Consider the following 13556-nt stretch of genomic DNA (forward strand, 5'->3'; position numbering starts at 1 on the left):
AAAACGTATTTAATGTGCTAGAAATGGGAAGGGGAACAAACGACTCATTTTAAACGACTGGAAACTGCTTTACCTTATAATAATAATAATAATAATAATAATAAAAAAAAATAAAAGAATTAAAAAAAAAAAAGAATTTTGTGGATGCACGGTTGAAACAGCGCCCCCTGGAGAGCAACTGAGCAAATAAAAAAAAATAAAGCAAATTTTTTTTCTTTTTTTATAGTGGTTTGATTGATGGTGCTAACAGTACAGCCTGTATATGGAATTTTAATCTTGTGCCTACAGGAGAAAATTAGCAGCGTTTTCTATCCAAATATCAGAGAACAGTCTGAATCAACTAAACAGCTGGATGGTTTATTGGTCAGCGTGGAGATACAGATACAAATCCACAGTGTTCTAACCCGGCAGCCTCCTTCCCCGCTCTCGAGTTCACCCGATTTCTCTTTGTTGGCCCATATTCACAGATGTGTGTGTGTGTGTGTGTGTGTGTGTGTGTGAATGTAGTGTAGGTCTAGTCTAGAAGGGAGGGCTCAGCAGGGCGGATTATAGTGGGCCGGGTGGGAGCACCAGGAGGTCTTCGGCTGCAGAGAGAGAAGATAGAGAAAGGATGAGCAGAGAACATTCCACCAAGAGAAAAAGAAACTAAAGAAAGCGAGAGATCAAAGAGAAAAGGAAAGTACACAAAGAAAAGTCAGACTCTGTTCCGGTGTGAAGGCAACAGATTTTTTCTTTTTCCTGTGTATGAGATGCGATGCGGCGGCACTTTAGTGTTTCTGCTCCTTCAGAAGCAGAAGTTCACGTTTCTAAAACAACCAGGACGGCTTTAGAACCAGGATTGTTTTTTTTTTACCCTCTATAGCATAGCATTGCATGCTGGGACTTTGTTCCCATTATATCCAAGGATCCTGATTCAAACCGGAAACACGGTTTGAACTGTGTCTAAAAAAAAGTTTCAGGTGTTTATAACACTGTACTGATCGACACAATCCGAAATAAAATGATGTTTATATTTATTTATTACATCAATGCTTGTCATTGTCAGGAATTTCTACTTTGACAAGAAATTCAGGGTGCCTACACATATTTCATTTCAAAATTCCAAACTTTTCCAGACTGAAATATGCAGAATTCCTTAAAGACTTTTTAAAAATCATATGTAACATCTGAAATAATGATTTTTAATTTTAACTATAACAATATATAACTATATTACAATCTCTGATGTATGTCAGAGTTTGATGTTTAGTCGCATGGTAGGGGGCGCTGCACTGTCACGGCAACTGCAGCCTCAAAACATAACATCCGATCACAGCTGTGCAGGTCCGGGATTATGACGATCTTTTGGCAGCGCTGAGAGGCTTCCGAGAACAATGACGCATTTTTAGTCTTTGCCACGACGTTTCAAAGATCCGGAAAGTAAATAAACGGCGGGAGGAAGTGCGGCGGGTCGAAGCGTTTTGCTCGGGGACGTGAGTGTTTTCAGACGTTTCAGTGTGGATGCGTTTGGGTTTTTTTTTTTTTTTTTTTTTGCCAAGAACGCCGTTTTCAAATTTATCCGGATTAATGTAGACTGGAAATCTGGAAATCGCATTTCCGGTCGGTACCGACACTGTCCACCTGTGACATCACCGTGGGACAAAAACGGAATGTTCTCACATCAGAAATGTAAAAAAATATTGCATTTTAATAGAAATATAGTGGAGTTGTTATTCATACGTCCACAAAACTGTCTCAGGTTGTCACGGTTACTGCACGATGCTGCGTGTTTCAATCTACTCACGATGCCTTCTGACTGGAGCTCAAGTCATAACAGAGCGAGTGAAAAAGTAGGAAAAAAGCCCAAAAAACGAAAGGAAAGAATGAAAGAGAGGCTGGAAGGCGAGTCATGATGTTACAATTGATTCGGAGAGATTCCTGCTGTCATAAAAAACACAAGGAAATCCCCCCCACCCCCCACACAGGTATTTACCTGGGCACCCCGGGAGGGATTCGTGCTGGGCGAGAAGGCACTAGAGGAGGTGCACTGAATGGGTCCTGGCTGCTGTTCCCGAAGGCGTTCATGGGCTGTCCCGGTCTGGATGGGATGGGCGGCGCACCAAAAGCAGGGGAGGGGTTTAGAGGGGGCGGCCCCGGAGTGGGACCTCTCACCGCCGGAGGTCTGTTAGGGGGCAGGGCTGTGGGGGTTGGCCTTCGCTGTGGGGTGGGGCTGTGAATGACGGACAGAGGTGTGTGTCAGATGGATAAGCTGGGAAAAGAAAAAAGATCTGTAAAAACAGATGTTAAATAAAGACGAGGACACCGACCTGGCTTCCTGGACCCAGGTGTCGTTAACAGGCGGAGGAACAGGCACGGAGATGGTGGTGGTGCTGATGTCACCGATAATGGTGAGCGCCTCCTTGAGGGCATGGTACATACGCAGCATCTCGTCCCTTCTCTGAGCCTGATCGGCCGACTCCTCCATCAGACTGTTCTGGTCTCCTGAAGAGTACAGGTAGGCCAGCAGCTCCGAGTGGATGAAGTCCTTCGCCTGAGAAGCAACCAGGAGGAACATGTTAAGGATCGGAAAACTTGGACCATAGCAGCGGCCTAGCGACACCCTAGCAACCACGTGGAATGTAGCAATGCCACAGTGTCCCTCTGGAGTGTCACAGCAACACCACTGCAACCATCTTGTATACTACGACATGATATTGGCAACAATCTGGCAACCCGCTGGGATACCATATCATGACCTATAGGGGGAATCTAAACAAATAAACAGCTGATGTTTGTTGTTTGTCTTGATTTTATGAATAATTGTACGGTGTCCTTAAGTGTTATAAAAGGCGCCTTTAAATAAAATGTATAATTATTATAACTTCTTTCTATCATGGTTAAACTTGAAGACCTACACAACAATAGCAGGGGTATAAAAAAAAAGAAACTAAAAAGTTAGCGCAGTGTCACTGTGGCTCGCGCCGTACCGGAAATACGATCTGTAGCGCGTTGCGAAATTTTGTTTTGCGCCTGTGCAAAAGTCTGCTGAAATAAATAGAACAGTTAAGTAGATCAAGTTAAATAATAAATGCAAAACACACACACACACACACACACACACACACACACACACACACACACACACACTTACATACACATCTGTATTACACAAATGGAGTCCAACAAATGTAAACTAATTACATTTTTTAATTAATTCATTCATTATTAATGTGCCAATTTAATCGATAACTCAATGTGATCAATATCAGTTTAAAAAAAAGTGTATTGCATTAATTTGATGTATTCTTTTACATTGTATTCTTTTTTTTATTATTTATAAAATATTATTTAACCAAGCAGCCATTTTATTTGAAATTGTTTTAAAAATAATAATAATAATAAGAACAAAGCAATTTTATGTTTTGTATTCCCCCCTGTTAGGCCCCTAATAATAACCCAACACACACTTGTTTAAACGGTTCAGGGTAATTGTGGATCGGAGGTGCGTGCGGATGCGACGTTCTAGCGAGTGTGTAGTTTCCATCCAGAATGACTAAACTCATTTACAACGCAGAAGATCGCGCTGATGAGCCGTGCTGCCTACGTTCCTTTCGGTTTCTCCCGCTCTCTGTTTCTCTTAAAGGCAACAATACGATGTGGAAAGGCTCTCTCACACACACACACACACACACACACACACATACATCAGCAGAAGAACCGGGTGTGGATTCAGTGTTCACAGAGAGGGCAGAGATTGAGAAATGAGCAAACTCTCATGTTTCCATGCGGCCGTCATTCTGAAAGCCCACGCACTCAAACTGAAACCGAAGCGTGGCCCAATCCTTTTTTTCACCGCCTACACACACTCACACTGTTGATCATGATGTGCATGATGGTCTTGGGCATCAGGTCTCTGATGGTCTTGTTGACGATGGTGATGTAGGAATCCACCAGGTTACGGATCGTTTCCACCTGCCTCTCCAGCTGAGGGTCCATGGAGAAGGTGTCCACTGGAGCTCCTTCATCTCCCTCGACCTAACACACACACACACACACACACACACACACACACACACACACACACACACACACACGCTTATAAGGAGATGCATTATTGAGAATTGACATTCAATGAAAGTAATGGCACCCTATACTATTTAAACTGGCTGATGAGCTGCAGTGGCTGAGCTGCGTTGTTATACGTTTCATTGTGCACAGTGAGCGCTGATAAACCCAAATAAATCACACGCGGCTACGATGGAGATGCTTTCTGATGAGCCCATCGTAACTTGAAAATATGGTAAGTGGAGACAAGGCCAAGCCTAGCCACCAGGTCTTTAAGAATGGAGATCAGTATGGGGTAGTTTACTGTCATTTAGTGATAATTTAACGTTACAGAACAGAATTTAGCTATTTTCAGTAATGTATGAACTATAGAGTATATATGGAATTGGCCGATGGATGAGCACAAACTTCTACGCTTCGAAAAGCGGGATTTTTCACATTTTCACAATTAGGTCATATCGCCATTTTGCGATTTATCTGTAAATATTTTTGGATTGTATTCGTATGTCAAAAAAAACGACCCCGATGAACCCCTTCACAAACTTTCAACCTACAAAACTTTCTTTTCGGCTTCTCCCGTTAGGGGTCGCCACAGCGGATCCTCCACACGTTTGATTTGGCACATGTTTTACGCTGGATGCCCTTCCTAACGCAACCCTCCCCAATTTATCCGGGCTTGGGACCGGCACTAAGAGTGGCTGGGGATGGTTCCCTGACCGGGAATCGAACCCGGGTCGCAGCGGTGGGAGCGCTGCATCTTAACCACTAGACCACCAGGGGACCTTTAAACTTTCAACCTACAACATCATACTAAACAACTTTGTGGTTGGAGTGGAAGATCTCCTGGTGTAGAGCTCCAACCCTATTGAACACCTCTGAGATGAACCTTCCACGCTGTCTGCACCCCCCCACCCTCCTCACCTTCTCATCAGTACCTGACTATCAACACTACTGTAGCTGAATTTCACACCTCCACAAAACCACATGGTCACAAACTTCTCAAGCAGCCACACCAGTTCCTGTGTGAAGTACCTGATCTTTCTCAGGGTACACGCCCGCTCGGAGGAACGAGGCCTTCCAGCTGTCCACGTCCTCCTGGGAATCGCACGCCAGCTCAACCTGCCGCAGGTCTTTATAAACGTTCCTGGGAACACACGGAACGTTAACACACACACACACACACACACACACACACACACACACACACACACAGAAGTAGGGTCAAACACAGGCATGAAGGACTAACTCAGACCTTTGCTCCGTGTTGAAGATAGCGAATGTGTGTTTGGTGGACATGAAGCCTTTCTCCACGTCTCGGATCTTCAGGTTGTCCAGAGGGAGCATGTATTTCTTCTCTTTTTCCTGTCACACACAGACACAGTCAGAGAGGTTATAACACAAAAAAAAACCCTTTGTGTGGTCACAGTGGCGTTTGTGCTCAACATCTCATTGCAACATAGAGCCAAAGTGCAGCAGAGCAAACACACACCTGCGCTCTCTGTTTACACACACACTTTTGTCAATCTTGAATTATTAGAACATCGGGAGCGCTCGACAGCCCTTTAAGAGGCTCTAAATCCAATTTGCGATTTTCTGAAAGTTGACGTGTAGAAAGCAGGAAAAATGGGTGACGAGGACCACTTATAATGGCTGAAGCATCTCCAAAAGACAGTAAAAAAAATAAAGGACAACCACGGCTATGGACTCTTTATGCGTGTGGAGAGCGAAAGCTAGAATGCCCGATCCCTCTCAGCACAAATTTGATAAAACAACTAATGCTGGCTCTGGAAGAATGGAGTCACCACACCACACGTCGCTTGGTGTATAGGTGTGTAGCTGCAGAGTGGCTCGAGAACCAGGGTGCTGAGAATCGTCCGAATTCTGTACAAGTGAGCATCAGAACTGGACCATTTGGACCATTGGGAGGCTTGGTCTGATGAATCACATCATGGTGAAGTCAACATCAAGGGGATAGTGTATTGCTCTGGGTGGTCCTGGGAACCATGTCCTGGCCTTCAAGCAGAAGTCACCCGCACCTCAAGGTAACACTAAAGTAAAGTGCTTGTGATCTTTTTTTAGGAACGGTTTGAGAAACATGACGGAGTTGCTTCTGAGCTCCACAGATCTCAATCTCATCGAGGTTCTGTAGTATGGGATTCATGAAGCTCCATCTCAGAAAGCGTTTAGAATTTAAAGGATAAGAGCGAAGGAGAGCTGAGAACATTGGGGGAGAGGGAGATAGAGGGAGAACGTTGGAGAAAACGAGTGTGAGAGTGAGCGCGCGAGTGTTCAGTAGAAACGTCGGGGGAGGGGAAGTTGGTGAGCGAAAGCATCTGGAAACATTTATACACGGACTAACGGCGAGAAAGAGAGCGAGAGGGAAAGAGAGAGAGATATTGAGCGAGAGAACGAGGGGGAGGAACAAAGCTACCCCAACAGTTACATCATTCCAAAAGAACACAGACCCCCCCCCTTTCCCCAGTAACCCAGTCCGATTTCCTGCAAATTCCAAAGTCAGATCCCGACTGGAACGTCTCCTCCGCCTGCCACGTCACTTCGCTCCCGCCGCATGCTGCCGTCCTTCTCTTCGCGACTCAGAAGCTCTCAGATGGACACACGGGAAAACTCTGGAGTTTTACTAAGAAACTGGTGGTGTGTGTGTGTATGTGTGTGTGTGTGTGTGTGTGTGTGTGTGTGTGTAAAGAAAAGCCTGAGAGAGAGATATACACTCTCACACACTTTCTCACACACACACTTCTTCCGGAATGTACTGGTGAGTGTTTTATTTTAGAGCAGAACATTTCAGTGTAGAGAAAAATCTGTTGCTCGTTTCCGTGCACACACACACACACACACACACTCCAATATTGTATGGCAGTACATTGATTTTGCAAATTTTGAATCGAATGAATCATTTATTTTGATCCTCATTACTTTGAAGTTACATTGATTCCTTTGTAGTAACATTGATTTTGATTGAAGTTCGATTTTGATGTCTGATTTGAATATTATCTAAGAAAAGAGTGTGCGCATAAGAGTGTGTGTGTGTGTGTGTGTGTGTGTGTGTGTGTGTGTGTGTGTGTGTGTGTGTGTGTGTAGCTTTATCATATCAACATGGCCGGCTTGAATGTTTACTCTTGGGTCTCTCTCTCTCTTTTTCTCCTCCTCCTCTTCACCAGGCCGAGCGTCTAGGGCAGTGACCTGCAGCTCGCCTGCCTGATTTTGACCCCCCCGGTATTGCCCCATCCCCCTCGCCTGCCCAGTGTTCAGACTACCTGTTCATTACGTTTAAGCTGAACAGTAGTCCGCACATTGGTTAGGCTGGGCTGGGACACACACACATCAGAAGAGAAAAGGCTACAACTTTTTAGCTTCGGGACACAAAGGAACAGAGGGACACAGGTACAAGTCTGGCATCATGAACAAATCAATCAGAAGAAAATAATTTCCACATACAGCAGTGATGAAGTGGAAATAAATCTGTTAGAATTTTGCCATTTTTCATGATCAGTTCCTTGGGCGGAGTCTTGTCTGGAAAAGTGGGAGGGGCCTCAATGCACGCAAATAAAACCGAGAGCAATCGACTTGACTGAATTCAGAGGTTTAGGAGCCAAAATAAAAATTAAAATCTAACGAAAGCTTAGAATAAACAAAATGAATAAATCACAGAATTTAGTGTTTTCAGAAATGACGTGTGACGAATTACAGGTCTAGAAACATTTCAACATACTGCAGCTGGAAACGTGTAACGTTTAGAAAAACAATAGCACATATACAGGAGTCTTAAAAAGCAAAATAAAAGTCAAAATAAAAACATTTTTTATGATGTTTCTGATTTATGACTGCAACAGATTCTTTTGGTAAATAAATAAAGAAATGATTAAATAAATAAATTAATTGTGGCACAAAATGGGGGGTGTTAATATAAAAGAAAAAAGAAAGAAAAAAAAACCCCAAAAGATTTATATTAAATAAATAAATAAAATTAATTAATTAAAAAAAGTTATAAAAATAATAAAAATTATTAAAAATAATAATAATAAAAGAAGAAAGATTGGTATAATTCCAGCCTTAAATTTTTTTTTTATTATTATTTGTTATGGAAACATTTTAAAGCCTCACCTCTTCATCCTTGTACCAGGACAGAGACTCAGCTGTCAGGATGAACCAGTACTCCTTGGATCCTCCCTTCATGAAGCTGATGTTGATGGTGAGCCAGCCTTTGCGGATCACCTGAGCAGAGGGATGGGAGGGGAAACACATCACAGGGCAGAGAGGACATTTATTATTTGTCTTGAGCAACACACACACACACACACACACACACACACACACACACACACACACACACACACACACACACACACACACACACACACACACACACACACAAATCTCAGGCTGTGAAAACTCACAGACTCACAGTAAACACCTGTTTACTTACCTGTACAGGAACATGAGTGTGTTTGATGAACAACAATCTGATCTGCGTAATTTGCCAAATTATTATATAAAGTACTTTTTTTATTATTATTATTTTATAATTGTTCATAAAAGTGGATTTATTTATAGTTTTCCGTGGAACTTTCCAATTAAAATACAGTATATTATTATTATTATTATTTGTTTAGGTTTTATTATTGCATTTTTAAATATTTATTAAAAACAATTTAAATTTTATTTAAATAAATAAAACATTTATTTATTTTTATTGAATATAAAAAAAAAAAAAGGAATGGGCATCAGAAATTTGGGAAAACCAACAAAGCAATAAATGCAATAACTGATAAATGCTTAGAATAATTTTTTTTTTTTAATTTAAATAATTATCACTGTTATTAATAAGAAATAAATAACATCTTTTTAAACCATCTACATATTTTAAAACAAAACAAATACATACTTCACTTTTATAGAGAACAAATTTAAAGAATACTTTTGGTCTACGCTGAAATTGAGCTTTGTGCGTAATTTATTTTTTACAATATAAATATATAATCACATTAACGTGTGTGTGTGTGTGTATATATATATATATATATATACACACACACACACACACACATACATTAGTTAAATAAACTATTATTTAATAGTTATGAAATATATAATTAAATTAAGTATATAATGATTTCACTCTCAACTTAATCGTTTCTTAAATTGCTAAGTATATGGCCAAATGTTTACTGACACATGGCTGAAAGAGAGTCGGTGTCCTAATACTTTTGGCCATATCACATATCTATATGCACTACTGTCTACTAACGGATCGTCTGTATTGAAACGTGAACCGTTCTGTGCTTTGTGGTGATCACGTGTCCTTGCCGAGGTTACAGCTGGAATTCCCACGCTCGACTCATCCTCAACAATAAAAAACACAAAATGCAGAAAGAGGTGTGTGTGTGTGTGTGTGTGTGGACATCCAGACTGAGCAGAGGTCTGAGGAGAGAAGGTCAGGGGTCGGCGAGGAGCCTGTTAGGTGTAAGTAGTGAGTAAAAAGCTAAAAGATAAAGCAGGTTAGTGAGGATCATCGCTACGGCATTCTAACTGTAATAAAGTTAGTGACGGAATTACAGCATTAGAGTGACGTGTGAGAGAGAGAGAGAGAGAGAGAGAGAGAGAGAGAGAGAGAGAGAGAGAGAGAGAGAGAGAGAGAGAGAGAGAGAGGAAGTTAAGGATAAAGAGAGGGAGAGAGAGAGAGAGAGAGAGAGCGAGAGAGCAGGGAAAGATAGAGAGGAGAAAAAGAAAAGAAGAAAGAGGGGACAGAGATAGAAATAGAGGTAGAGAGATAGAGAAAGAAAGGGAGAAAGAGAGAGAGAGAGGAGGAGAGAAAAAAGAGGTGTTAGTAACTAATGATTAAGTAAGGAGAAGAGGAGAGATTGTGATCTCAATCTGGGTTATTCATGTGAGCTACAAACAGCAAACAGGAGGAAAAATAAACAGGCAAACAAACAAATCGGTAAAAAGAAACAAAAAGAAACAAACAACCCTAAATAAATTTATGAATAAACAAATAAAATAAAAATAATAAAATTTTAATGAAACAAAAGATTTCCAAAAATCATTTAAAAAAAGTTTATAACTAACTAAATAAAATTTTTTATGAAATATAAGCAACCCAAAAAAAAAAAACCAATACAAAAGGTTATTTAGTAAATTAATTTATCAATTGATCAAAAGCATCATATCGAGTTTGTACATTTTAAAGCCGGGTCTTATTCAGAGTCTAATTGTAAATTGTAGACCAGCACCTCTCCCCTTCACCTCCCTGTCATCCTGTGTGCTTTATAAAACAAAAAAACAGTGGGGTGCCAAAACAAATGAGCAGCAGGCAGAGGACAAACTGTGTACAGAAGAGAACGGAAAAATCCCATATTACTGGTTTGCCTTGGTGAGGAAACTCTCACAAACCCCCTTAAATACAGGAACAAAAACCCATGAAGAGATGAAAATGAAAAGGAGAACAATATGAGAGAGAGAGAGAGAGAGAGAGAGAGAGAGAGAGAGAGAGAGAGAGAGAGAGAGAGAGAGAGAGAGAGAGAGAGAGAGAGAGAAATAAAAAGTGAAATGTGCTTTTGGTGAATATTATTGCACTAAGAGAAAGTGTTGCAGTATGGGACAGTATCGCAGTGATGCAGGGACTGAGGGACAGTATCGCAGTGATGCAGGGACTGAGGGACAGTATCGCAGTGATGCAGGGACTGAGGGACAGTATTGCAATGATACTGGGACTGAGGGACAGTATCACACACACACACACACACACACACACACAAAACCATAAAGTAAATTGAATCAGATAATTTTTATTTTACCATAAACCACACAAATTCCCCTTCACCATAAATAAATGATATAAACTGGATTATATATGTTATTCATTATATTTATTTTCACCGAAACCCCAGATTACGATTATTTATTAGAAAAAGAGTTTAAAAATCATCCAATAAATAAGAAGAATTATAATTAAAGTAACCCCTCAAATAAAATCTGATTAAATAAAGCAGCTACAGTGATCAAGATGAAAAAAAATAAATATATATATATATATATATATATATATATATATATATATATATATATATATATATATATATATATATATATATATATATATATATAGGGCATTTATAGCTACTAGAACGTAAGTGAGAATTTGTTTTATACCTAAAAGGTAACTATAACGGGATAAAAAGTGAAAGTTGAATCAACTGCATACTGATATTATTAGATGTGATAACACACAAGTAAATGCCACAAACATGATCAGGATGTAAAATTCTGCCTCCTTATTGGTTGTTTTTGTTCATCTGCCCCACCCCCTTTTCCCGCCCACAGACCCATTCCTCCACAAGGCAAACTCTGCGCCCCCTGCAGGAGCTCCAGCACTCAGCCAGACCCCAGGACGACCGAGGCTTCAGTCATTCGTTTTTATTCATTAATTAATATATTCTAATAAAAATGAACGAAGTCTACGAATAAAGAAGCGTCAGCATTTTTTCCCCATTTCACTCATTTCTGAATCCTGAGGAAAACCATTTCTCGTTTCCAATAGGGAAAGATTTGCAAACAGTACAATATAAATTACAATACAACATATAATAAAACAATTACATCCCATTTTTTTTTTTTTTTTTTTTTTTTTTTTTTTTTTTTTAAGTATTATAGCTCAAGATATTTTTTTTAATGTTTTTTTTGCAACACACGAGTTCATTCCAAAGCGGAAAAAAAAATTGCGAGAATCCAGATTTAAGCTAAATATTAACAAGGACAATTCTTCGGTCAGGAAATTCAACTTTAATCCCGAGACTCTGCTGTGCCTCCACTTCGAAAATAAGGTTTGTGGACACCTCAGCAGAAGATCTACAGTGGACAACTCAAGATCTTTCAAACGCATCCAACCAGTGTAAAGTGAATCTTTATGGAGCTGGCTTTGTGCACTTTGGGTCAGGCTGGAGCAGGTTTGGAACAGGTCCAAAGACATATACAATTGTGTACCTCCAAATTTGTGTTAACAGTTTGGAGAGGAACTACATATTGGTGGGAAATGTCTATACAAAATTCGAGATCCTGATTTACATCTTTTTGCCAAAATATATTTGTTGCCAGACATATTTTAGGTCGAGTCAAACAAATACAGGTTCAAGGATCCGGTTTAAATTCTGTTAACTCTTCTTCGGACTGACGAATTTCTCGTCTCAAGAGCAACTATAAATATCTTCGCTGTGCTGGACAGTGATGAAGTAAATGTAATCCGTTCCTGTACTTAAGTAGCTTTTTCTCGTATCTCTACTTCACTGAAGTATTTCCATTAGGAAAGACTGTAACTTCACTGCAAGTCGAATATCTCACTTTTTTAACCTAATTTTGAGAAATCAGTCGTTTTTTAGAAGCAAGTCAACGCTCAAGATCGAGCGCACGCTCCGTTATAAACTTGCTTTGATCGGCGCTTGGTGTATCTACTGATCACCAACATACAGTTCAGCATCAGTTCAACATCAAGCAAAACATTTAGAGAGAAATAATGATGAACTCATGATGATTGTAATAGAAATCAAACAGTGTTTGAGTCATTAATATCATTCTATTAATAGATCAGTGTGCTGAGAGTCACATTCGAGTCTTTACACATAAACTGAGGTGAAAAGAGTAAAGAGTCTTGTGATAAAAATGATAATAGGAACATTATAGTTATAATAAATCAGTAGTTTGGATACTTCAGTACATTTGCAGGCAAATAATTTTGTGATTTTACTCAAGTAAAAGTTTAAAAGGACACGATGACTTTTACTGGAGAAACATTTTAACCACATGGTTTGATCTTGGTGATCACCTGCCCCTCTTGCAGTTCCTCTCTGATGGAGCTCAGAAGAACGGTCTATACACCAGGGTTATATATTAATTCTACACAAGGGCTAAACACTACATAAAAAAATGCTGGATTGCTTCTTTAAAAAAGAAGAGGATAAAAATACATCAATAGGACATTATGTTAGTGCGTAAACATGCTTAATTATTTACGTATTGAAATGACTCGTGTGTGTTAGAAAAACAGGCACTTCATTGCGAGCAGAATTACGGCCGTTACCGATTACTGGTAGCGGCGATCGGAATCATTAACCCCCCTGGTTTTCCGCCAATTGAAGCGTAAGAAGAAACGTGGGGTACCTTTTCTGGTTCTCCCTCTACAAATCCGCTTAGCTGCGAGACAGAACAAAAGTTCTTTCGGTTACAATAAAAAATAAATAAAAGAAACAAGAAACGGAGTGCCCTGGATCGAAAAAACCGGTTGGTTGACGGTCGAAGCCTCGGTTCTCCTGATTAGCTGAGCCCTGGTGACCCCCTGACCGGGCGAATCTTGTTTTTTTCGTGCGGGGAGAGGGGGTACTTACCAGTATTTCACCCTGCAGTGATGGGTAAAGATATAAGAAAGAATGAAATAATGGGCAGGGGGGGTGGGGTTTGTGGGGAGAGGAGGGGGAATGGTTAGGTTAGGAGAAGGAGGGGAA

The 13556-nt window shown here is 40.2% G+C and overlaps 1 protein-coding gene and 1 long non-coding RNA gene across 25 annotated transcripts in view; one reads left to right on the forward strand and one right to left on the reverse strand.

The window, feature by feature from the left end:
* The window catches only part of LOC310716846 (dynamin-2-like), a 43784-nt gene that overhangs the window by 3727 nt on the left and 26501 nt on the right, over positions 1 to 13556 (reverse strand). For 6 of the 22 annotated variants that reach the window (XM_083524393.1, XM_083524387.1, XM_083524372.1 and 3 more), the window contains 8 exons: positions 13216 to 13248; positions 8167 to 8277; positions 5297 to 5406; positions 5077 to 5188; positions 3850 to 4014; positions 2307 to 2530; positions 1973 to 2209; positions 337 to 584 (listed from right to left, as the gene is read on the reverse strand). In XM_083524393.1, the coding sequence (XP_083380519.1) occupies positions 515 to 584; positions 1973 to 2209; positions 2307 to 2530; positions 3850 to 4014; positions 5077 to 5188; positions 5297 to 5406; positions 8167 to 8277; positions 13216 to 13248 (1062 nt within the window). In that variant the 3' untranslated portion in view covers positions 337 to 514. Of the gene's footprint in view, positions 1 to 336; positions 585 to 1972; positions 2210 to 2306; positions 2531 to 3849; positions 4015 to 5076; positions 5189 to 5296; positions 5407 to 8166; positions 8278 to 13215; positions 13249 to 13439; positions 13452 to 13556 lie in introns of those variants that run through there. The other 16 variants (XM_083524378.1, XM_083524376.1, XM_083524377.1 and 13 more) reach the window with 5 other exon arrangements.
* Positions 5413 to 11547, forward strand: LOC310716992. Of its 3 annotated transcripts, none has more exons than XR_014530693.1 (4): positions 5413 to 7109; positions 7144 to 7446; positions 8186 to 8254; positions 11386 to 11547. It is a non-coding gene; the product is annotated as an uncharacterized lncRNA (long non-coding RNA). The 3 variants fall into 3 exon arrangements; XR_014530694.1 differs by having other exon boundaries at positions 5413 to 6817; positions 7224 to 7446; XR_014530695.1 differs by having other exon boundaries at positions 5417 to 7446.

This window comes from Silurus aristotelis (assembly GCF_946808225.1).
Source record: "Silurus aristotelis genome assembly, chromosome: 21".
In the NCBI taxonomy this organism is placed as follows: domain Eukaryota; kingdom Metazoa; phylum Chordata; class Actinopteri; order Siluriformes; family Siluridae; genus Silurus; species Silurus aristotelis.